Raw genomic sequence first — 22,646 nt, forward strand, 5'->3', positions numbered from 1 at the left:
GAAACCGATCACAATCTGTGGAGCTGCCGCCGCCGCCTGCCCGCCAGCTATACATTACCTGATCCGGCCGGCGCGACTCCCCCGGTCTCCGCTGTCTTCTTCTCCGTGCTGGCTTGGCTTCACTGAACTTCCTGTCCAGGGGAAGTTTAAACTTCCTGCCGGGACAGGAAGTTCAGTAAAGCTGCAGCCCTGGAGCCCGGAGCGGAGAAGAAGACAGCGGAGACCGGGGGAGTCGCGCCGGCCGGATCAGGTAATGTATTGCCGCTGTATTGCGTCAGTCGTCGGGCATTCGAACGCCGCTATCGACGCACTCCCGACCCGCTGGCGATCGAGAAAAATCTTCCGCACGGACGGATCGACGGGAACGATTGATTTTGGACAGTAATCGATCGTTCTGTCAGCGTTTGCGTGACAATTTCACAGCAGATTCGATCACAGTGATTGAATCTGCTGTATATCGGCGGGAAAATCGTCAGGTGTATGGGGCCCCTTTAGGGCTCTTACACAGTAAGACGTTGCATTTGATGCAACGTTAAGGTCGCATAACGTGTATGTTCTCTCCGTGTCTGCGTGGGTTTCCTCCGGGCACTCTGGTTTCCTCCCACATTCCAAAAACATACGGATAAGTTAATTGGCTCCCCCTAAAATTGGCCCTAGACTACAGTACTTACACTACATAATATAGACATATGGCAATGGTAGGGATTAGATTGTGAGCTCCTTTGAGGGACAGTTAGTGACAAGATATATATATATATACATTGTACAGCGCTGCGTAATATGTCGGCGCTATATAAATACTAAATAATAATAATAATAATAATAACGTGCCCCTAACGCAACGCATTGAAAGACTATAACTTGGACGTTATGTAGCACTGCGTTTGGTGTGCCATTTTCGTCGCACAGTGATAGAACAAAAACGGCGCATGCGTAAAAAAAAGAAAAAAGAAAACATTACTGAGCATGTGCAAACAGTCTAACGCAGCTAAAAACGTGTGTATAACGCACAGCATGCAGCACTTTCATTTAACGTGCAGCGTTAGACACCAATTGCTGTACGTTACTGTGCGTTACATGTTGTTATAGCGTGCGACCTTAATGTCGCACTGTGAAAGAGCCCTTGTGCTCGGAATACACAATGAGATTTTTCAGCAGATTTCAGGGGCCCATACACTGGTCGAGTTCAGCATTCGATCGATTGCGGCCAATTTCGAACGGTTTGATCTATCTGACAGGATGGAAGATCTAGGGCAGATTGAGGGCCTATAGAGTTGCATTGGATCTAATGGTGCAGTAATGCATTTAGATCGATTTTCAAAATCTGATCCTAGTGTGTGGCACACATCAGATAGATTGCTGTCAGATTCGACCTGGCAGGCATCTGACATAAATCTATCTAATGGTCGAATGTGCTGCGAATCTATAAGCGTATGACCACCTTTACTGTCCAATTGATTTTCCAATTGATTTCCATTCACTTCTATGAGAAATCGATCAGAAAAAACGATCTAAAATAAGGTCGGACCTGTCGGAAATTATCTATCGAGCCATCTATTTGCCAAAAAATCTCATGGTGTATTCCCAGCAAGCATTATGCCTGGTACACACGATGACATTTTCTGGCAGATTTACTGCCAGATTGGTTGTTTTCAACATGTCCAATCTGATTTCCGATCGATTTTCCGATCAAATTTCCATAGCAGTGAATTAAAAAATCGATCAGATGGGTGCATTTTAGCCTAGAAAGTGCACTGTCTATGGGCATGCCACTGGTATGGGCGGGTAGTGCTGTGTTTGTGCTCATTTGTGCTACAAAATCTTCAGTCTTCTTTTATAGTTTTTGAGAAAGCTCACTCAGCCTTTGTGATGTTGTAGTGGGGCTGAGTGAACTTTTGACCTTTATTAAATTTTGAATATCTCAAAAAATATAAAAGCTGCTCAACTCCTGTTGTGTGAATCACAATAATAAACAAACTGAAATTGCTCAACATTTCCATTTTTATCTGCTGTGTCCAGAGCCGGGACAAGGTCCTCCAGCACCCAAGGCTGAGACACCAAAGTGCGCCCCTCCATCCCTCCCACCCGGCCTGTCACACATTATTAGACTAAGAGGCGCCTCAGGGCCCCCAACACCTTAATCTCTAGTTATCTGGCTTGCAGTCACTGTCATGTATCTCCTTTTCTTATTTCTCTCTGCTTCAAGCACAATAGGGGAATGATAACTGAGTGAGTTGTGCGCCCGCCGCCCACTAAGGCTGGAGCCTCTCTCGCCTCAGCCCAGCCCTGCACCCCCTCCTACACTGCGCCCTGAGGCTGGAGCCTCTCTCGCCTCAGCCCAGCCCTGCACCCCCTCCTACACTGCGCCCTGAGGCTGGAGCCTCTCTCGCCTCAGCCCAGCCCTGCACCCTCTCCTACACTGCGCCCTGAGGCTGTAGCCTCTCTTGCCTCTGCCTCAGCCCAGCCCTGCACCCCCTCCTACACTGCGCCCTGAGGCTGTAGCCTCTCTTGCCTCTGCCTCAGCCCAGCCCTGCACCCCCTCCTACACTGCGCCCTGAGGCTGGAGCATCTCTCACCTCTGCCTCAGCCCAGCCCTGCACCCCCTCCTACACTGCGCCCTGAGGCTGTAGCCTCTCTTGCCTCTGCCTCAGCCCAGCCCTGTACCCCCTCCTATACTGTGCCCTGAGGCTGGAGCCTCTCTTGCCTCTGCCTCAGCCCAGCCCTGCACCCTCTCCTACACTGCGCCCTGAGGCTGGAGCCTCTCTTGCCTCTGCCTCAGCCCAGCCCTGCACCCCCTCCTATACTGTGCCCTGAGGCTGGAGCCTCTCTTGCCTCTGCCTCAGCCCAGCCCTGCACCCCCTCCTACACTGAACCCTGAGGCTGGAGCCTCTCTCGCCTCTGCCTCGGCTGTGTCTCCCAGAATGCTCAGGGGTGGGGAGAATTAGGCATTGCTAAACAGCCAAGACTAAAAATCACTAGGAGGGTGGTATTTCATACAATATACAGCAATGTATAGACATAGGAAGTGTTTCTGATGCTGAAGCCAGTATAATTAAGGTAGTGGCTATCCTTAATCATTTATTGCATCCTACTGTATGTCACTACAGGGCCTCTTTAGCAAGTATTCCTTTCCATCCAGCATGGCAGCTGCCATTCATAGGCCTGCGTTGCTATCTGGGGCCTGCAGCCGCTCGCAGTCACTCTGAATCACGGTCCGGCAGATGCGGAGGAAGTGTGCTCTGATAACTGTGACCAGATAGAGGAGATTTCATTACAGGCAGCAGAGAGCAGGAAGATGAGGAGATGTCATTAGAGCGCTGCAGATCTGCACATAATAGAATTTCCTCATCTCTCTGGATTTCCTTTAAAGAGAGTCTGAAGCGAGAATAAATCTCGCTTCAGACCTCATAAATAGCAGGGGCACGTGTGCCCCTGCTAAAACGCCGCTATAGCGCGGCTTAACGGGGGTCCCTTCACCCCCAAATCCCCCTCGATACACCCGGGGAGCGCTTCCTGGTTGGGGCAGGGCTAACCGCCGCAGCCCTGCCCCACGCGCGTCTGTCAGCGCGTATCTCCGCCTCCCCCCGCCCCTCTCAGTCTTCCTTCACTGAGAGGGGCGGGGGAGAGGCGGCGATGCGCCGCTGACAGACGCGACTGGAGGCAGGGCTGCAGCCGTTAGCCCTGCCTCCAGGAAGGGAAATTCTGCGACCTTTCTACGACACACTTTTGCGGGGGGTGGGTTGGGGGTGAAGGGACCCCCGTTTAGCCGCGGGATAGCGGCGTTTTAGCAGGGGCACACGTGCCCCTGCTATTTATGAGCTCTGAAGCGAGATTTATTCTCGCTTCAGAGTCTCTTTAAGTCAAATTCATGTCATATGCCATTAGCAGGTGCAGAGAGATACCGTAATTTATTTTATTTTTTTATTTATTTATTGTATTTATAAAGCGCCAACATATTACGCAGCGCTGGACATTAGTTTAGGTTACAGACAATATTTAGGGGTGACATACAGGAATAAGACAATACAGGAATACAAGAAAGACCAGATCACACAGCACAGCATGAGTACAAGGTAATGCTTAGTCAGTCACTGGATGGAGCATGGAGAATAGGCAAGTTAGGATCACTCAGATGCATAGCATGGGTGTACAGTAATGGAGGTGCATGATCAGGTAGGACACAAAAGGAGGAGGACTCTGCCCAAAGGCTTACAATCTAGGGGACGGGGACTGAAAGGCTTCTGCACATCTTCATCATGTCCCATTAATTACCCTAACAACTTTATTTGTGGAATATCAATACTGGTATTACTCCAATCCATCCTCACCTCCGCTGCTTAGCTCCACCCCCCACTATCCAATCCATGCTCACCTCCGCTGCTTAACTCTCCTCCATTCCTCCAATCTATACTCGCCTCTGCTGCTTAGCTCCACCCCCCACTATCCAATCCATGCTCACCTCCGCTGCTTAACTCTCCTCCATTCGTCTAATCTATACTCACCTCTGCTGCTTAATTCTCCTCCCTCCAATCCATACTCTCCTCCGCTGCTTAACTCTCCCCCCTCACCCTTCCAATCCATCCTGCTCTCTACTGCTCAACCCCTCCATCCTGACTGCTGCTGCTCAACTCTTCACGTCCTCTGCAACCCTGAAGAGACCGTCAAAAGAATAGTTAGATACTCCGCTATGGATAAGAAAGACAGTCTTCCTGGTCCCCTCCCTGTATCGTGCCCTTCTTGCCCATGCACAGCACATGAGTACTTCTGAAGGCAGGCCAAGGAGGGCCGAAGATGTATTCAACCCAGAGATGGAAGATGTATTCGACGTGGACGTGAAATAATTTTACCAGGGCAGGGCCAGTTCTAACCACAATGGGGCCTAAGGGGCAAAGGTAACTTCGGGGCCCCCCAACAACCCCTTCCAACCAAATCACCCCCAGGGCCCCTAAGCCGGCTGCCAGGCCCGATCCAATTGCCCGAATGTCATTAGGTGTCCCCTTTTCCTATATAGAGACACAGCGGCCCCACTGCCATGGGTACCATAGCTGGAGAGAAGGAGGAGTATCTTGGGGGGGGGCACAGGCTCCGCCCTCCTTGCCTATATTGAAGTGTTGGCTCTGCCCGGGGGTAGGACACTGGGGGAACAAGGACACAGATAGGACAGGGAAAGCTTCATGGCCCCCAGAGCCTTCTCTCTCCATAGGTGAGTAGGTAGCTAACACTTTTTCAGGTTGCTTTAGGGTTGCTTTATAGTGTTGTTTTACTTGTTTTATATTGCTGCCTGAAAGAGTTAATTTTCAGGAATGGAAGTGACAGCTTATAGGGGACCTAAACTGAGGATATGTATTTTTTTTTCCTTTTAAAATAATACCAGTTGCCTGGCAGTCCTGCTGATCCTGTGTCTCTAATACTTTTAGCCACAGCCCCAGAACAAGCATGCAGATCAGGTGCTCTGACTGAAGTCAGACTGGATTAGCTGCATGCTGGTTTCAGGTGTGTGATTCAGACACTACTGCAGCCAAAGAGATCAGCAGGACTGCCAGGCAACTGGTATTGTTTACAAGGAAACATCCATAACCAGAGCCGGGCTGAGGCAGAGGCGAGAGAGGCTCCAGCCTCAGCGCTCAGTGTAGGAGGGGGCACACAACTCACTCAGTTATCATTCATTCCCCTATTCTGTTTAAAACAGAGAGAAAAAAGGAAAGGGGATACATGACAGTGACTGCAAGCCAGATAACTAGAGATTAAGGTGTTGGGGGCCCTGGGGCACCTCTTAGTCTAATAGCAATCAGTGTGTGACGGCTGGGGTGGGAGGGATGGAGGGGCGCACTTTGGCATCTCAGCCTTGGGTGCTGGAGGACCTTGTCCTGGCTCTGTCCCTCTGCCCATGCTCTCCCCCCGTAGACCTCCCATGTTGACTTTGTGCCTGTAAACCATGTGTTTGAAAAAGTATTCTGTATGTTTTTGAGATGAAGTGATGTCTACTATGTTCTATGCTCTGTTGTCTTTTATGTTCTATATATATGCCCTGTATTCATGTGCCAAACCCAATTCCGGACACGACCCAGTCATGCTTGGCGAAATAAATGCGATTCTGATTCTTTAGTCCTGGAAAACAGACAAACGAGAATCCAAATGACCATGAATAAGGCTGGCCTCAATTAGATGGGCAATCTTCATACTCTCATCATTTGTGTGCAGAGCACTATAAAGGTGGCCATACACTGGTCGATTTGCCATTAGATCGACCAGCTGACAGATCCCTATCTGATCGAATCTGATCAGAGAGGGATCGTATGGCTGCCTTTACTGCAAACAGATTGTGAATCGGTTTCAGCCTGAAACCGATCACAATCTGTTGAGCTGCTCCTGCCGCCTGTAACCCCCCCCCCCCCCGTATACATTACCTAAAGCTGGCTCCGGGTCCTCTTCTCCGCGCTGCACCCCGCACCGCATCCCAGCGCCCTCTATTTGAACTTCCTGGTCACTGCAGTGACACAGGAAGTTAATGTACGCTGGGATGGAAGCAGGAACAGAGCCGTGCAGCGTGGAGAAGATGCCCGGGAGCCAGCGTCAGGTAATGTATACCTGATCGGATCGGCCGCCGCTAGCAACGCGCTCCCTACCCGCGGGCGATCGACGGTATTTTTCTGCACGGCGCGATCGACTGACCGATCCGATTTCGGGAGGAAATCGGATCGGCGGGTGCGTTTAGCGCGAACGATTGGCAGCAGATTCGATCCCAGTGATCGAATCTGCTGTCGAAACGGCCACAAATCGGGCCAGTGTATGGCCAGCTTTACCCTTCAAATGCAGGAACTTTATCACGCAGCCAGCCTCAGTCTTTTCCATCTCATGCTTTTTGGCACAACCTGTAAAAGAAATCAAGGATTCAATGAGCTGATTTTCTCATCATGCACTTAGGGCTCTTTTCCACTATGAAATGCGATCGCGATTGCGATCGCGATCCCGATCGCAATCGCGTTTCCAATTCCACCATGCGATTGCGATTGTGATTGAGCTACTATACTCATTATAGTCCAGCTCAATCACATACAAAACGCGGCAGGACGACGATTGCGCTTTGACCAAAATCGCATCGCAATTGGATCGCACTAATGGAAATTGCTGCTGCAGTTTCCATTAGTTTAATGTACCTTGCGATTTGCGATCAGAAGCAAATCGCAGGCTAGTGGAAAAAGGCCCTTAGGGACCAATGATGACACTGACAAACTCTCATTAACATACTATAATAACTTCCGGGTGATAATTAGAACTTTTATGATACCCCCTCCTATACAAATGGCTTGAAAGAAAGACAAATGGAAACTCTGATGGAAGGAGTTTTCTTATCTCTGGTTGCACTCTTCCCTGTGAGCCTCTGATAGTCACCCAGTGATTGTGTCATTGTGTCATTGTTATTCCAGGCCCCCTCCCCTCACACACACAGTCCTTATCTGCACCTATCTGGGCCACTAGAAGGGCTGATATTTGCATCAGAAGTGTCCCTCCTCCTAGAGCTTATTCCTGGAAAGATTTCACCACCAGCCAGATGTCTTTCCAGCCAGGACAGGAGAGTGAGGAGATGCCTTCCATGTATTTCTCCTCTCGGATATGACTATGCCGCTCTACGGAACATGCCTGGATTATCGCTGGACACCCCGGGGTCAGGACCCCGAGATATCGCCTCTGTTACCTGGACCTGAGTTAGCTCTCTGCACTAATCGACTTGATCGCTTTGAGAATGTGCTTTGTCCAGTTTTGGATTCCGTTCGGATTCAAGGAAAGGTCTGAGTTCACCTGCGCTGTGTTCAGCCCCGCCCCTGCAGGTATCTGACCGCCTCTGCGCTGTGTTCAGCCCCGCCCCTGCACTCTGCAGGTATCTGTCAAACTGGGCTACACTGAATCACTGCCGGGAAAGGTAAATATGACACAACATAGTGCATTGTCTACAGGGTACGGCGTATATTCACCTTTTATTATTTTATTATTATTCAGTATTTATATAGCGTCAATATCTTTCGCAGCGCTGTGCAGAGTATATAGGCATGTCACTAACTGTCCCTCAGAGGGGCTCACAGTCTAGTCCTTACCTTAGTCCTATGTCTATGTATGTATTTTGTAGTGCATGTATCGTAGTCTAGCGCCAATGTATGGGGAAGACAATTCATTTATCTGTATGTTTTTGGGATGTGAGAGGAAACCGGAGTGTCTGGAGGAAACCCATACAGACACGGGGAGAGCATACGAACTCCCTGCAGATAGTGCCCTGGCTGGGATTCGAACCGGGAACCCAGCGCTGCAAGGCGAGAGCGCTGACCACTATGCCACCATGTATTTGTTATGCGTCTTCTCTGCTTCTGTACACAACATGGCAAACTACAGCACACATCTGGCACGAAGCAGGGCAGTTGGGCGATGCCTGGCGTCCGGTGATTTGGACGCTGCTGTAGACCGCAATGTTAATTGTGGCAATTGTGCCCAGTGTGTAATTTGGTAAAAGGCATATAGCTGAAGCCCAAATTAACATTAACCCCCCTGGCGGTTTGCAAAAAATCCGCCAGGGGGCAGCAAATCTTTTTTTTTAATTTTTTTTTTTTTTTTTTCATGTAGCGAGACAAAGTCTCGCTACATGATAGCCGCTGCTCAGCGGCATCCCCCCAGCCCCTCCGATCGCCTCCGGCGATCGGAGATCAGGAGATCCCGTTCAAAGAACGGGATCTCCTGGAGGGCTTCCCCCGTCGCCATGGCGACGGGCGGGATGACGTCACCGACGTCATCGACGTCGTGACGTCAGAGGGGACTCCGATCTGCCCCATAGCGCTGCCTGGCACTGATTGGCCAGGCAGCGCACGGGGTCTGGGGGGGGGGGGGGGGCGGCCGCGGCGAGAGGAATTGCGGCGGATCGGCGGGTAGCGGCGGCGATCAGATGCTACACGCAGCTAGCAAAGTGCTAGCTGCGTGTAGCAAAAAAAAAATTATGCAAATCGGCCCAGCGGGGCCTGAGCGGTGCCTCCCGGCGGCATAGCCCGTGCTCAGCACGGGCTTACCGCCAGGGAGGTTAAAGGGGCACTATGGCGAAACATTTTAAAATGTAAGATATGTGCAAACATATACAAATAAGAAGTACGTTTTTTTCCAGAGTAAAATGAGCCATAAATTACTTTTCTCCTATATTGCTGTCACTTACAGTAGGTAGTAGAAATCTGACATTACCGACAGATTTTAAACTAGTCCATCTCTTCATGGGGGATTCTCAGCAAGCCTTTTCTTCTTTATAAAGATATTCCCTAAAAAGAATTTAAACAAAGATGCTGGCCAGCTTCCCTACTCGCTACACAGTTTTATGGCAGTTGGACAGAGCAACTGCCATTCACTAAGTGCTTTCGAAAATAAAGCCCTAAGAATCCCCCATGAAGAGATGGACTAGTCCAAAACCTGTCACTTCTGTCAGATTTCTACTGCCCACTGTAAGTGACAGCAACATAGGAGAAAAGTAATGTATGGCTCATTTTACTCTGGAAAAAACTTACTTGTTATTTGTTTGTTTGCGCATATTTAAAATTTTACAATTTTTTGCCATAGTGCCCCTTTAAGAAGGGACAGTGTTAAAGGAAGTCTTAAAAACAAAAAAGCAGTTCTACTTACCTGGAGCTTCTTACAGCCCCCGGAGTCATCCTGTGCCTGCGCTGTCTGTCTGCGACACATCAGCAAGCACCAGTAAACCCCTGCAAAGCTGGCCAGCCATGCACACTCTGATCGTGCTCCCATTGCCTGCAACATTCTGCGCATGTGCAGTAAAAGAAAATCACTACTGCACATGCACAGAGCTCTCCCAGCAACAGGAGTATTCCTGACAGGTCCGATCTGATCTACGACAGTTTTTCTGATCGATTTTATATAGAAGTGATCGGAAAATTAATAAGAAAAATGATTGGAAATCAGACGAGACCTGTCAGAAATGATCTACTGTATTAGACCGTCAATCTGACAGGATATTGCCTTGTGTGTACCTAGCATTTGACCTGGTTTGCCTATTGTCTCCTTATGCAAACTAGCCAATTAGATTTAAGTTCTCTATTATTTACTCATGCAAACTAACAAATGAGATTACCCGACTCTGGATACAGTATTCATTTTACTAGATTACTGCAGGCTATGTCTTTCTAACCAGTTCCGTCACATTGCGGAAGGCGGACCTGGGGGCGAAAGAGGCCCAAGGAGGTCACATGACTTTGCCTACTTCCAACAGCCAGGCAGACAGGTCCTCTCTCCAATGCAACAGCCTATCTCCTTACGATACATGTAATGTGATGTGCAGAGACAGGAGCCGCAAGGTAGGCCACATGACGCATTGCTGCACTGAGGAAATGAAAGAGGACCTGTTCTTCCGCAGGAACAAGGTATAAATACCATGCTCTGCTGCCTTACTGTTCGGTACAGAAGTCACAGATGCAGAATAACTGAAACCAGGTTTTTTTACATGATTCACCAATTCTCTACATAAACAGTGGCTTTTCTCTGTGTCTCCAGCCAGGGAAAAACAGACACCAACGACTGACAACAGTCTAGATCAGTGGTTCCCAACCTGGGGGCGATCGCCCCCAGGTGGGCGATTTGGGTTCTAAGGGGGGCGGTAAATTTGTGGGGGGCGACAGGGGGGCGATCAGTATGAAAAGGCAGAAAAAATAAAGTGTCGCAGTGTCACTCGTTTTTAAGAAAATTATGGGCAAAAAATATGATCTGTATAAAATATGCAAGTGTGCATGATAGAGTTGCGTAATTCCTCAGGGCTCGTTGGTCACGCGCCGGTGTAATGTCAGATATTGCAGCCCGGAAGCAGCCTTCCTCACCGAGTATCGCGCATGCTCAGTGGGAAGTTAGATATTATTTACCTGAAATATCTCCGCTTCCGCACCACGTACACTCCCGAAAATTTCAGGGGAGGGAGGGGACCCCCAGATCTAGCTCTGTGTCGAATTGCAGCCCCCGAGCCCCGCTAGTTCCCGAGATAGGTTTGCTGCAATCAGTCTCGGGAACCAGCGGGGCTCAGGGGCTGCAATTCGGCACAGAGCTAGATCTGGGGGTCCCCTCCCTCCCCTGAAAATTTCGGGAGTGTACGTGGTGCGGAAGCGGAGATATTTAGGACGTTTTACGTGGCTGCACAATTTAATGGGACGCAGGCTCCTACTGCGCATGCAGGGCTGCACAACGTGCGGGGCTGCAATAGCTGACATTGCACCGCTAAGGGAATTGTCGCAAAGTAGTTGAGTCACCGGCTATTTTTAGCTGGCAAGGTCACAGCGCTACCCCCTTCACTGGCACCACCACCTGGCGTAAGGGTATACAGTACTAAGAGAAGGGGGGCGACAGGGGTGAGTCGTCTTCCCCTAAGGGGCGATACCTCATAAAAGGTTGGGAACCACTGGTCTAGATAATCTGAAACAAGTATAACAGTGCCATCTACAGGCCAAGTAAGAACTCCACACTTGCTATATCTGTGGGGGTGGTGGAGGTGGTGGGAGGGGGGGACCTGCCTAAACCTGGGATCACGGGCTACTTAGTACTGGGATTTTCAGGAAGGGGAAGGGAGGTTTTTGCTGAGGGGCCCAACAACATCTAGTTACGTCCCGTCTCCAGCACTTCCTCTATCCAAATATCATGCCGGCCGGATTTGTGCAAGTGGGAAAACGTACCAGACAACCCCGGACATGGTAGAGACTGAGGTGTGTGTGAATGGGGGCGTGTGTTCCTACAGGAGATAAGGGGGTGTGTCCTGCAAGGGGTATTGCCTTGCTGCACTCCACCAGGGCTATGGAGTGGGCACAAAAATCATCCGACTCTGACTCCTCAATTTATGAAACCTCAGACTCTGACTCCAGGCACCCAGAAATTACTCTGACCCCAACTCTGCCGTCCTCACTGGGATATAGTCTGCAGTGTACCTGTTGGGAATAGAGATGATCGATTTGCTATCTAGGAGTACATTTGAATAAGGACCAGAGCCGGATCATCTACAAGGCAACATAGGCAAGTACCTAGGGCTTGGTGAGTGTCCAGGGGCCTGGCTGCTATCACCTCTAATGCCTAGTACACACTATGCAATTTCCAGTTTAAATGATGGAAATTGGACGATTATTTTCGCCATGTCCCATCTGCTCCTGTTTGATAGCAGGATCGATTTTGCAAAGTTATCATTGAAAAATCTATTCTTTTATTGATTGGGAGCAGTTTGGACATGTACACATGACACAATTTCTCATCAGAGTTCCCATTGATCAGATGAGAAATTGAATCGTGTGTACCCAGCGTAAGCCCTATATCTTTTCAGGAAGGGCATGTGGAAGCCAAATAGGCAGGGGCGTAGCAATAGGGGTTGCAGAGGTAGCCACCGCATTGGGGCCCGAAGGGCCCTCCCTCCCTCAACTACAGTATTAGCTCTATTGCTCCTGTGCTCATAATAATCACTTCTATAGATACTTTGAACAGTGGTAATCATTAACACACTGTTCCCCACTCCCTTCTTGCACCTCTGACACTGTAGTTGCCATTGGCAGGTTCTTGCACCTCTTGCACCTCTGACACTGTAGTTGCCATTGGCAGGTTCTTGCACCTCTTGCACCTCTGACACTGTAGTTGCCATTGGCAGGTTCTTGCACCTCAGACACTGTAGTTGCCATTGGCAGGTTCTTGCACCTCTTGCACCTCAGACACTGTAGTTGCCATTGGCAGGTTCTTGCACCTCTTGCACCTCTGACACTGTAGTTGCCATTGGCAGGTTTTGGTGCGCCGTATCAATTGTTATGTATAGAGTGCTTGGGGGGCCCCAATGTAAAACTTGCATCAGGGCCCACAGCTTCTTGGCTATGCCACTGCAAAAAGGCTACTTACCCTAGGGCCATGTTTAACTTAATCCATCCCTGATGAGGATTGCAGAATTTGTTTTTACCCCTTATGTTGTTTTAAGAAATGACAAAGGGTTCTCCCAGACAGAGCCCAGCCGTTCTGCTGCACTAAGGCTTGGTGCAAGCGTTGCGGAAAACGATGCGAACGTTGCCGCTAATGGAAGTCTATAAGCCGCATGAAAAAACCCATATAAAAAAAACGCATGTGGTTTTGTATGCGTGCCTTTCTAAAAATGCTGGTTTTGTTGCATGGTATTCAAAAATGCATCAAAAACGCAAAAACACAATGTATTGTGTTTTGTATGCGTTTTTCATGCGTTTTTTTCAATAAAAAATTGTTTTGTGATGTATTTCTCCTGTTGGCTTCCTAGTGATTTGCATAAAAGAAATAAAAACACGCATAAAAACGCACACAAAACGCTAGAAAACCGCTTCTGCAGAAAAGACGCACTAATTACGCACACGCACATGACAGAAAACGCAACCTTTCACGCTCTGTTATGTGTGCACCCAGCCTTAAAGGGAACCTAAACTGACAGGGATATGGAGGTTTCCTTTTAAACAATACCAGTTGCCTGGCAGTCCTGCTGATCTCTTTGGCTGCAGTAGTGGCTAAATCACACACCTGAAACAAGCATGCAGCTAATCCAGTCTGACTTCAGTCAGAGCACCTGATCTGCATGCTTGTTCAGGGGCTTTGAATGAAAGTATTAAAAACATGGGATCAGCAGGAGAGTCAGGCAACTGGCATTATTTTAAAAGGAAAAATCCATATCCTTCTCAGTTTAGGTTCCCTTTAAAGAAAAGGCTGACCATACACTATACAATCTGATTCTACAGCCCATGCACCATTTTACCGACATTTATGTGATATGAAGACCAATAGACTGAAGATATTTTGGATAATTCCACATAATAAACAGCTTTAGCTAAGTGTCACTGGGAGGGCAGCCGTGATGATGTAATTCTCAGAGGAAGCGACAGGTCAATGCGTCATAGCTAATATAGAACAGGGTGGCCACATTGCCCTCTGTGGCAGGCCGGAACCCTGGAAGCTGTGTTGTATACTCCAGTCTGTGTATCTTGGCAGCGGTCTTCCACCTTCAGGGGGTCCGCAGGGATCACAGCCAGCTGCTGTCAGAGGGTCGGATACTACGATCTGACAGGATAGTGCAAATTCCACACGCAAGTGCTTCTCAATGGGGAAATTACAGAGGCAGTCCGGCCAAAAGTCATATTTTGTTATTCAGCGGTTGCTGGGGAGTTACTGCCAAACCGCTTCTCCTATACTGCCGGGAATCTGACGGAAAGGTACTATTATTATTGTTAGTATTATGTGTTTGTATAGAGCGGGGACAGACCTTGCAGATCTTTACAGAGAGCATTGAACAATTCCCATCACTGATGACCAATGCCAAAATAGTCGTCATTTAACTTCCCTTCCTCCCCAAATGACCTAACTGTGTACTGTCACCCAATGCCAGGCCGATACAATGATTACAAAATCTCCCCCCCCCCCCCCCCCCCCCCACACACACACATACACAAATTGAGCCCCCACGCCGGTATTAAAGAACAGCCGAGGTGAAAATAAACTGATAAGATAAATAACTGTATCTATCCTCCTCCTCCTAAAAATGAGTTTTTAGATATCCCACGGTTTTATTTTATTTTTAAATCCCTCAACTGATAAGGAACTACAGCCATAAAACACTTTCCTGACAGTAAATGGCTTCTGAGAGCAGGAAATAGATAAAAAGGGTCAATAATTCATAGATTTTAGCTCTGGCGTACTTCAATGAATGCATCATTGAGCAGAGACAATGAAGCAGTAAAAACTTAAAACTAGATTTAAAAATAAAATAAAACTGTGGGATATCTAAAAACTCATTTTTATGAGAAGGAGGCTTCTGAGAGCAGGAAATAGATAAAAAGGGTCAATAGTTCATAGTTAATCTCACCACTGCTTGCCAACTGGTAACCAACTAAACTACACCTCTGGGCAGGCTCACACTTTGCATAGGAGGAGCAGACATATATTAAGCATAGGATCTGTTAAGACATGTTAGAGGAGTAAGCAGGATGGAGATGACTACAGTGTCAGAGGTGTAAGCAAGGGAGGGGCCATCCACAGTGTCAGAGGTGTAAGCAAGGGAGGGGCAGCCCAGTGTCAGAGGTGTAAGCAGGGGAGGGGCCATCCACAGTGTCAGAGGTGTAAGCAAGGGAGGGGCAGCCCAGTGTCAGAGAGGTGTAAGCAGGGGAGGGGACAGCTGCAGTGTCAGAGAGGTGTAAGCAGGGCAGGGGACAGCTGCAGTGTCAGAGAGGTGTAAGCAGGGGGAGGGGACAGCCGCAGTGTCAGAGAGGTGTAAGCAGGGGGAGGAGACAGCCGCAGTGTAAGAGAGGTGTAAGCAGGGGAGGGGACAGTCGCAGTGTCAGAGAGGTGTAGGCAGGGAAGAGGACAGCTGCAGTGTCAGAGAGGTGTAAGCAAGGGAGGGGCAGCCCAGTGTCAGAGAGGTGTAAGCAGGGGAGGGGACAGTCGCAGTGTCAGAGAGGTGTAAGCAGGGGGAGAGGCAGAGTTTAATGATTTACCACTATTCAAAGTTTATACAGAGGTGATCATTACTAGCATGACACTAATAAAGAGCTAATACAGGGGTTGAAGGGGGCCCCCTGGTGGGTCCCAGTGCAGTCTCACTCAGAACCTCTGCATCTCTTATTGCTTCATCACTGCATATGAGTATTCTAATTAATCTATTATATAGATCTACTACGCCAAACAGTTTAAAGCCCAGCCAATCTGTTGTCTCTCTCTGAATGCCTGTAGATTAAAATGTCTGTGAATTTGGATAAACTTTATCTATTTATTTTATTTTTTTATTGTATTTATAAAGCACCAACATATTACGCAGCGCTGTAGGGTGAAGAGTTGATGACCTTTCCTCCATGGGTGGTTGCACCTTCCTGTGTTATGAAAACAGAAAACCTGTTTCTTCTTTTCAAAAGAAATTTGGAAATGAGGAAGTTTTGTTTTATCCTTGAAATCATGTGCTTGTCATTCTGTAATGCTTGTCATTCTGTAACGTGTCACCCACTGTGCCGTACCGGACCCTCAGTCCTGCAGACTAGCAGAGCCCTACAGCTGAGGCAGAGACCTACTAATGGAAAATAGAGGTAAGGCAGGGTGGTAGAGACCTACTGATGGAAACAGAGGTAAGGCAGGGTGGCAGAGACCTACTGATGGAAAATAGAGGTAAGGCATTGTGGCAGAGACCTACTGATGGAAACAGAGGTAAGACAGGGTGGCAGTGACCTACAGATGGGAAGAAGAGGTAAGGCAGGGTGGCAGAGACATACTGGTGGAAAACAGAGGTAAGGCAGAGTGACAGAGACCTACTGGTAGAAAACAGAGGCAAGGCAGGGTGACAGAGACCAACAGTTGGTAAACAGAGGTAAGGCAGGGTGGCAGAGACCTACTGATGGGAAAAATAGCTAATGCAGGGTGACAGAGACATTCTGGTGGAAAACAGAGGTAAGGCAGGGTGGCAGAGACCTACTGGTGGAAAACAGAGGTAACGCAGGGTGGCAGAGACCTACTGGTGGAAAACAGAGGTAAGGCAGGGGGGCAGAGACCTACTGGTGGAAAACAGAGGTAAGGCAGGGTGGCAGAGGCATACTGGTGGAAAACAGAGGTAAGGCAGGGGGGCAGAAACCTACTGGTAAAAAACAGAAGTAAGCGCCACATATAAATACATAATAATAATATGGTAGGACATTAGACAGTGACTATGGTAGGATTAGAGTGTGAGCTCCTCTGAGGACAGACAGTGACATGACTATGTACTCTGTAAAGTGCTGCAGAAGATGTTAGTGCTATAGAAATACATACCATAATAATAATATGGTAGGACAGCCTATGACTATGGTAGGATTAGACTGTGAGCTCCTCTGAGGACAGTCAGTGACATGACTATGTACTCTGTAAAGTGCTGCAGAAGATGTTAGTGCTATAGAAATACATACCATAATAATAATATGGTAGGACAGCCTATGACTATGGTAGGATTAGACTGTGAGCTCCTCTGAGGACAGTCAGTGACATGACTATGTACTCTGTAAAGTGCTGCAGAAGATGTCAGTTATATCCTTACAGATTATTATTGCAGTACTGATTTTAGGGCACCAAACTGCAATGTATTTTAAAGCTCAGAAATACTTTTTCCTGCTTGAAGCAGAACAATATTTAATGTTTAATGGAATCAGTCACAGTCAGACAAAAATTAGCTCCGGTCCCCCCCCCCCCCCCCCCCCCAGTTCTTCTGATAGAAAACGTGGTACAGAATTAAAACCTATGAGGAGCAAAATTCTATAGTAGCAACTAGCAAATGACAGCTGTCTGATCCGATCCCTCTAATCAGTTTAAAGGGAACCTAAACTGAGAGGGATATGGATGTTTCATTTTAAACAATACCAGTTGCCTGGCAGCCCTGCTGATCTCTTTGGCTGCAGTAGTGTCTGGATCTCACACCTGAAACAAGCATGCAGCTAATCCAGTCTGACTTCAGTCAGAGCACCTGATCTGCATGCTTGTTCAGGGGCTGTGGCTAAAAGTATTAGAGACACAGGATCAGCAGGAGAGTCGGGCAACTGGTATTATTTTGAAAGGAAAAATCCATATCCGTCTCAGTTTAGGTTCCCTTTAAAATAAAATAAGGCAATTTTGCCATCTAGTGGCCTTTTCATGTATTGAAATACTTTATATCGGGTTCCTCATTCCTAGTGATTAGCACGGAGCATTCCAAATGCAAATGCAATGAAAGAGTTTAGTTACTTTTCTATACAGACCTCTCAAGTTATTTTTCAAGCGCAATTACAGTCCAAATCCCCCCCCCCCCCCCCCCAATAGATTTGTTACAACTTATGACTTTTAACAACTGCAACATCATTTCATACTTTTTTTTAGGGGTCTTTAGGGGATTGCAACTGGTTTTGAATTATTTTACTTAAAGCGGAATATAACCCTGCATTTCAACTTTGCTCTAAAACATTATTTACAGCATATTATATGCAACCAGCATTTTTATTTTACTAGACCAGCATTGGAAGGGTTAAACGAGAGATATGCAGAAGTTCAGATAGATACATTTTAACTAAATAGAATGTAACAAGTTATAAATGTTACACACTCTTTGGCTGTCCTCCAGCTCCTCAGTCAGAGAGAGTGAGTCACATTCAACACTTAGATACATTTATGTAAACAAAATGTATCTATGTCAGCTTCGGATGCGTCTGCAGAAATCTAAAGGAACTTTAAAGCTGTGTGTAACCCTTCCAATGCTGGTCTAGTAAAAAAAAAAATGCTGGTTGCATATAAGTGGTCTTTGATACCGGAGTGCAGGACATGAGGCTTGATCATTAATAGGGAGCTTCTGTGTGCAAGTTGCACTGATTGTAAACTTAGCAGTCAGGAGAATTGCAGTGCTCTGCTTAAAGACTGAGTTGGATATTACATTACGAAACAGGAGAAAAGGGTGCCCTAGGCAATGTAAAAAGCCACGAGTAGAAGCAATACAGGGAAACTGGGGTTCCCGAAGGTGCCCAATAAAATAGCAGCTGCTGGTGCTATCCGCTATGGAAATTACAGCTACTAATAGTGGGCTCTTTGTGGTAGGGGTTATTTGTGTTAGTAATGGGGAGGGGGGGGGGGGGGTCGGTGAAAGAGTAGGGTTAGGTCACAGTAAAATATTAGAATTAAAAGTAGTAGAATGCCAGTAATTTTACAGATATTCTACCAGCTGCACTATCCAGCTGACTTTTTTTCCAGGTGTCTTTTTTTACATGTACGCATCACATTATTATACAAGATGGCTGCTTTCGCACTGGCATGGTGCATTGCTTTGCATGTTAATGTGCAGATAACAAAACGAAAATAATTTGCGGTGGCATGCAATGTAACGCTGGCAAAGAAGCAACTACCAATGTGCACCTTCATTGATTAACATCCTACGTATGGAAATAAATGTCAGCCTCCATATCTCTCTCAGTTCCGTGAAGTCGAAGGTCCATGTACACTAGCAGTTAAAGTAAACAGGTTTGAAAATGCTCAGGTTTTTACTCTGCAAAATCCTAAAATCTATACTACTTGTACCTTGTAAATATTTTGTAAAATATCTTCTAATTAATTGTGCATACTATAAAGATGGTTAATCCTTTTCATTAGCCACTTAAAGAGAACTAGAGATGAAGCACCCTCTTGGATTTTACCTTATAAATCAGTGGGAACATGACAGTAAACACCTAATCTGCTCTTTGTTTCATTGTTCTCTGTTTAATCTGACTGTTATCACCTCTGATAAGAAGCCCCGACTGAGCATTCAGTCTAGCTTTGCTACGGAAAGATTATAGCTGAGTCTGTCTTCTCTGGTGTCTTTTCAAGCCCAAGCCTGCCCCCTTGTGGCTCTGCTATAATGACTCAGCTATAATTATTCCCTGCAAAGCCAGACTGAATGCTCAGTCCGGGATTCTTATCACAGCTGATAACAGACCATTTTAGCAGTGAGGATGAAACAGAGAGCATGGTAAGTGTTTTCTCTAATGTTCATACTGAGATATATGGTAAAATACACAAGAGTGCTTCGTCTCTGGTTCCCTTTAAGAGCGTTAAACGTAACCTGGGATTTGTAGTGTAGCTTAGTATGAGCTGTCATACTCGTTATTTGTCATAAAACCTAGCTAGGAGATCTTTAACATGTGTTTTCTATACTGTGCTTTCAGATTCCTGATGTGACCATGTGATCTAATCCCAGCCGGCACCAAACATGGACAACCTCACGTCCGTCGTCATTTCAAACAACTCCTGCACCTTCCATGAGGAGTTCAAGCAGATCCTTCTGCCTGTGGTGTATTCAGTGGTCATGGCCTTTGGCCTTCCTCTCAACTTCGCCGTCATCCTTCAGATATGGCTTTCGAGGAAAATCTTGACCCGCACCGCCATCTACACCCTCAACCTGGCTGTGGCGGACTTGCTCTATGGTTGCTCGCTCCCCCTTCTCATTTACAACTACATCCAGCAGGACTACTGGCCCTTTGGGGACTTCACCTGCCGCTTTATCCGATTCCAGTTCTACACTAATCTGCACGGGAGCATCATGTTCCTCACCTGCATGAGCTTCCAAAGATACATGGGCATCTGCCACCCTCTGTCCGTCTGGCACAAGAAGAGGGGTAAAAAGTTCACGTGGGTGGTCTGTGGACTTGTTTGGTTCATTGTCATTGTCCAGTGTATCCCCACCTTCTACTTTGCCTCTACGGGAACTCAAAGAAACAGAACCGTGTGTTATGACTTGAGTCCTCCAGACCTCTCCTCCCAGTACTTTCCTTACGGAATCACCTTGACTATAACCGGTTTCTTGATCCCTTTTGTAGCCATTTTGGTCTGCTACTGCTTCATGACCAAAATCCTCTGCCAGAAGGATGACGTGGCCGGCACAGCAGGTGCCAGAAAGAAGGACAAAGCTGTAAGGATGATAATCATCGTGGTTATCGTCTTTGCCATCAGCTTCTTTCCGTTCCACCTGACCAAAACCATTTATTTGGTGGTTCGCTCCAGGAGCGACGTACCCTGCCTGGTGCTGCAGAGTTTTGCCATTGTGTACAAGTGCACCAGGCCCTTTGCTAGCATGAACAGTGTTCTGGACCCCATCTTGTTCTATTTCACCCAGCAGAAGTTTCGGCAAAGCACCAAAGCTTTGGTGAAGAGGGTCACCACTAAGTGGAAGTCGGAGTCCAGCACAAAGTCTCCACAGTGACCACCAGAGTCTGATCTTGTGAAGATCTTGACTTTAAAAGGAACGTACCACTAAGATGGCAAGTGATAAAAGCCATTCATGGACCAGACAAAGGGCATAAACCTCAATTCCATGCTACTTAAAAAGACCCTGAAGCCTTATAAAATTGCTCTTTTTGTTTAGCATTCATCTTCTACACTATCACCCAAGCTAAAATGCTTCATCTCCACGGCAGAACGCTGTAATTAAACTCCCCAAATCCCGGGGCAAACATCCACAGGCCATGGATTTTGCTGCCCGGGGAGGCAGAGCTTACCGCTGTAGCTCTGCCTCCATTAGCGTCAATCCGCGCGGATCTCCGTCTCTCCCCCGCCCCTCTCAGTGAAGGAAGACTGAGAGGGGCGGGGAGGGACGGCGATCAGGTGGGATTGATGCGAGTAGAGGCAGAGCTACAGCCCTAAGCTCTGCCTCTACTAGTAAGTGCTCCCACATTTTGCCTCGGGGATTTGGGAAGTTTAATTATAGTGTTCTGCAGCGGAGATGCGGCATTTTAGCTTGGGTGATAGTGTAGAAGATGAATGTTAAATAAAAAGAACAATTTTATAAGGCTTCAGAGTCTCTATAAAGGACAACTCTATCCCCTGCTCAAAACTTTACAAGTAGCAACTGATTCATGATGCAAATGTATAGTAATGTTAAATGTGAAATGAGGAGAGACAAGGACGCTTTTAAAGGATAGCAGTACCAACAAATGTAACCACAGTCATCTGTTTGACCCCAAAAGTGCATTAACTGTGTACTGGACCTCCCACCTAGGATGTCCTGATAAAGAGATCTGTCCAATCAGCTCACAGCAACACGTGATGTCATCTCAGGTCTACAGAAAAGAAGGAAACGTGGCTTCCAGTAGCTGTGGGTGGGGCTTCCAATATCACATCCATCTATGGCAATAATGAGATGCAAATAAGTCAGCGTTTATGCAGAATTATGTAAATTTATGCAGCTTGAAAATGGACCAATCAAATGAAGCTCAGGTGGGATTTGTTCGGTCCATTTTAAATCTGTATGTATTTGCACACCAAAAAAATGATAATTCTGAATCTGCTTGGAGGTGTTTTCATCTCATTATCCATCCCTAGCAATCACCTTGGAAACCCCGCCCCCAGCTGACTGAAAACTCTAGACTCAGCAGAAGTCCATCAGAATCCCTCCTCCTGTTCTATTTCTGTGTTTCTATTGGTAGTTGTAGTCTACAACTGACGGGGTAGATTGGAGGGGTGCAAAGCTGCAGGGGCCAGGTCTCTGTATTTGGACCTAGGTCGGATGTTCAATCTTTATTTTTTTATATTTTACATAATTTATTTGAAGAAATGGCTATGATGATAAGTGCAACCCCTCACTTGCTCTATGGCTCAGCCAAACAATGCTAAGTGAATGAAAGTGCCCATTAATGGTACAATTTTTAGTAAACAGATGTTTTTCTGATCCGATGATTCAATTCAAGCTGGTGGGCCCAATCATTCTTGGATGATCACACTATCAGTCGGTTCCTTTAAGAACTGGTTGACGGGCATGGATGATTTTTCCCTAGTATGATTGCAACTAGTTTGGATATCTAGACTACAATAGAGTCCTGGTTATCCAAAGCACAACTAACCAGCAGTCTCAACCAACCAGCACTAATCACCGGCAGTACTCGCAGGGGTGAAGGCCAACTTCTTAGGCTGTTTGTGGGCTCTGCTGTGCTTACAGACTGGGTTCCACGGCTCCCCCAAGGGTAATATACTTGCCATTACTGTATTTTAAAGGGAATCTGAGATAGGCTGGAGAGAAAAATGTACGCATACCTGGGGCTTCCTCCAGCCCCCACCAGGCTTATTGCTCCCTCACCATCCTCCTGGGCCACCTGGATCCGCTGCAATTCACCCTGGAAAGTGCTCTTGCCTGGGGCGTAGTG

The 22,646-nt window shown here is 47.2% G+C and overlaps 1 protein-coding gene across 4 annotated transcripts in view; it reads left to right on the forward strand.

Annotated features, from left to right (window-relative positions):
• Positions 1-20,889, forward strand: part of P2RY6 (pyrimidinergic receptor P2Y6) — a 141,784-nt gene extending 120,895 nt beyond the window's left edge. For 3 of the 4 annotated variants that reach the window (XM_068264663.1, XM_068264660.1, XM_068264664.1), the window contains exon 2: positions 19,677-20,889. In XM_068264663.1, the coding sequence (XP_068120764.1) occupies positions 19,721-20,710 (990 nt within the window). In that variant the 5' untranslated portion in view covers positions 19,677-19,720 and the 3' untranslated portion in view covers positions 20,711-20,889. Of the gene's footprint in view, positions 1-7,641; positions 7,922-19,676 lie in introns of those variants that run through there. The other variant, XM_068264662.1, reaches the window with a different exon arrangement.
• The last annotated feature ends 1,757 nt before the right edge of the window (positions 20,890-22,646 follow it).

The sequence above is a fragment of the Hyperolius riggenbachi genome, chromosome 2 (genome assembly GCF_040937935.1).
Source record: "Hyperolius riggenbachi isolate aHypRig1 chromosome 2, aHypRig1.pri, whole genome shotgun sequence".
Classification (NCBI taxonomy): domain Eukaryota; kingdom Metazoa; phylum Chordata; class Amphibia; order Anura; family Hyperoliidae; genus Hyperolius; species Hyperolius riggenbachi.